The following is a 2,549-nucleotide window of genomic DNA, read 5'->3' as shown; positions in this document are numbered from 1 at the left end:
ATATATGTTTAACCATTTTTGTGCTACAAAGTAGTAAACTAGTCTGAAATGTTTAATACACAAACAGATTTGGCTCAGTATTTGGAAAGAAACCGGACAGTTTAGTCTCTTTTTGTCCTTAATTAATGCATAATAAACACTTAATAATTTATGAAGTGTTTACAGAGGAATTTATAACCTATGTTTGAACTCTTTAAAAGCCATCTGGGAGCCTTATTGTAAAGTGATACCTTTTTTAAACAGTTACACTACATTACATGTGTTTGAACATGTATGACTTATACACCTTAACAAAACTGGAGATTTGTGTGAAAGGATGTTGAACAAAGACTTGGCCCGTCTATGAATATTGTGGCCCCTTGATGGCCCCTTACTCAGAAAAATCCTAGATCCGCCACTGGATATATGGGAGGTTTTATTAGATGAGTCATAAAACAGTGGAGCATTTTGTACAACGTTGTGTCTTTCACAATTCCTTCTAAAGCAGACAAAATAAAGCAATTTCTTCCATTTAAATTTGTTCAAATTAATCTGGTCCAGGTACTTATTATTACATATATCTGACTCTTGTGACAAAATTGACCATTTACTAAAAAGACAAACTGTACATCACAAAGCTTTTCCTAAAAATCAGCGTGAAAAACGATCTTCCTTCTTGCCTGATTTTACAGCTGTGAGTCAGTAACAAGAGATCCTGAGTCCGGGAACAGTGGTCTTTGCTCGTATAAAAGGTATTCAGGTACCTGTACCAGCAGGTCCTCAGCGTCATGAGGGTTACACCTTTCCTACTGAATAAAAACCAGCTCTGGGGGGAGAAACAATACAGTTCAGCTCTATCACAAAAAACTGTCTGACATCTCCAAAGGACAACAGGGATGTTAAAATGTCCAAACTTTTGTTTTCAAAGATTCGCTTTTATGAGATTAAAGAATTGTTTCCGAATATAAAGCAGCCCAGAAGGTAAGCTAGACGATCTGAACATGTTTTGCTTCATGTTAAATGATGTTTTCCTCCACTTGACTGGATTTATTTCACAGGGTTGATATTTTACAAAGTAGAAAAAAGCAAAAGAAAGACATCTGGTCATTTGTCATTGGGCAAAAAATAAATAATGGGACATGTCCCTCAAACCAAAGGTAGTATTTTGTTCTTTTAGTTGTTCCCATCATTCTGTGCTTCACTAAACAGAAAAAAATAACACTTTAAATTCTTATTTATTGCAGCTGGCAGACTGATCATAAACGCCACATGTCTCTGGACAAATTACTGAAAGATAAAAGTAAGAACTGTTGTTTTTCCACAGAATTTACTTTCTTTTGATAGTTTGAAACAAAGAACAATCAAATGCATTTTTCTCTTTCCCACAGGGTATCTAGAAGCATTCCGCTCCTTCCTACAGTCAGAGTTCAGTGAGGAAAACATCGAGTTCTGGCTTGCATGTGAAGACTTTAAGTCAACAGGCTCATCAGAGGACCTCAGCTGGAAAGCAAAGAAGATCTATGAGGAGTTTATCAGCTCTGCGGCCTGTAGAGAGGTCAGTCTGAAGGCAACAACAGGGTCGGTGGTTTATGGTGGAAGGAGCCRTAGCTCTGTTGTCATATCTGGACTTGAATCTATTTTTGAAAATCCTTTTATTAGAACTGTGGAAACCATGGTTACATGAATGCAAGAAACATCACTTCTGATCAACAACAGGAAGACGTAAAGGCTTAAAGATGAGGCACATTAGGACTACTGCCTAATGTCTTAACTTATACTATAAAACTACAACAGTCCTCTTAGTTTTTGTCATTTATTTAAATTAAACCAGGAGAAGATGTGAACCTCTGAAATCCTTTAGTCTTCTAACTGTCAAGCATTAACCCGGCCCTTGCCTTCCTATGCAGTTCCACTCTTCACTGCTCCGTCTGGGATTTCTCCCATAGACGAGGATTTCTTCGGTAGAATATTGCCTGGACCAATCAGGGAACAGAAGGTGGAGTTTTGAACGACAATGTCGATTTTCTGCGCAGTGTCTGCTTTTAGTTTAGCAATGGCAGTGGAGGAAGTGAACGAAGCCAGTCTGTGTTGATAAGGCTTCCAAATTAAATTAAATTTGTCTGACAAAGCAGCAGCTCTCATTTAGTCGTCTCGTTCGGCTCTGTACTTCTCTCCTCTCAGGGTTGTTTACAGCGCACGCAATTTCCGGTTAGCCGCTTAGCTTAGCCTCCTTCAGAGTGAAGCTGTCACACTGTATACGTCGCGGCCAACTGTTAGCGGTTGGGTAAATCAGATCCAATCCTTTTAGGCTTCAACAGAGGCCACGCCTCCAGGAAGCAATCGCTTCTCAATTAGCCAAGAGTCCAGACCCCTCTGTATGAAGCAAAGCGAAGAACAAGGGGCTGATTTTTACCAGGCTAGTTCTGTGTAGGTTCAATCTGAAATATACTGTACACACATGGACAGAATTGTTTGTACCCCCTTGTTTAAAGGGATCCCCGATTAGTTGTAACATTAGACTTTATTTGATAAACATATTTTAACTGTAAAATAAAGACTGTAAAAATACT

General features: G+C 38.7%; 1 protein-coding gene across 2 annotated transcripts in view; it reads left to right on the top strand.

Moving 5' to 3' along the window:
* The first annotated feature begins 211 nt into the window (after nt 1–211).
* LOC106523388 (regulator of G-protein signaling 21) overlaps nt 212–2,549 on the top strand; it is a 4,858-nt gene continuing 2,520 nt past the window's right edge. The window contains exons 1-4 of one of the 2 annotated variants that reach the window (XM_014016782.1): nt 212–960; nt 1,038–1,136; nt 1,224–1,279; nt 1,368–1,534. In XM_014016782.1, the coding sequence (XP_013872236.1) occupies nt 884–960; nt 1,038–1,136; nt 1,224–1,279; nt 1,368–1,534 (399 nt within the window). In that variant the 5' untranslated portion in view covers nt 212–883. The remainder of the gene's footprint in view (nt 961–1,037; nt 1,137–1,223; nt 1,280–1,367; nt 1,535–2,549) is intronic. The other variant, XM_014016783.1, reaches the window with a different exon arrangement.

Source organism: Austrofundulus limnaeus, unplaced genomic scaffold (genome assembly GCF_001266775.1).
Source record: "Austrofundulus limnaeus strain Quisiro unplaced genomic scaffold, Austrofundulus_limnaeus-1.0 Scaffold155, whole genome shotgun sequence".
NCBI lineage: Eukaryota > Metazoa > Chordata > Actinopteri > Cyprinodontiformes > Rivulidae > Austrofundulus > Austrofundulus limnaeus.
Note: the sequence above shows the minus strand (reverse complement) of the source record. Positions and strands in the feature narration are given on the sequence as shown.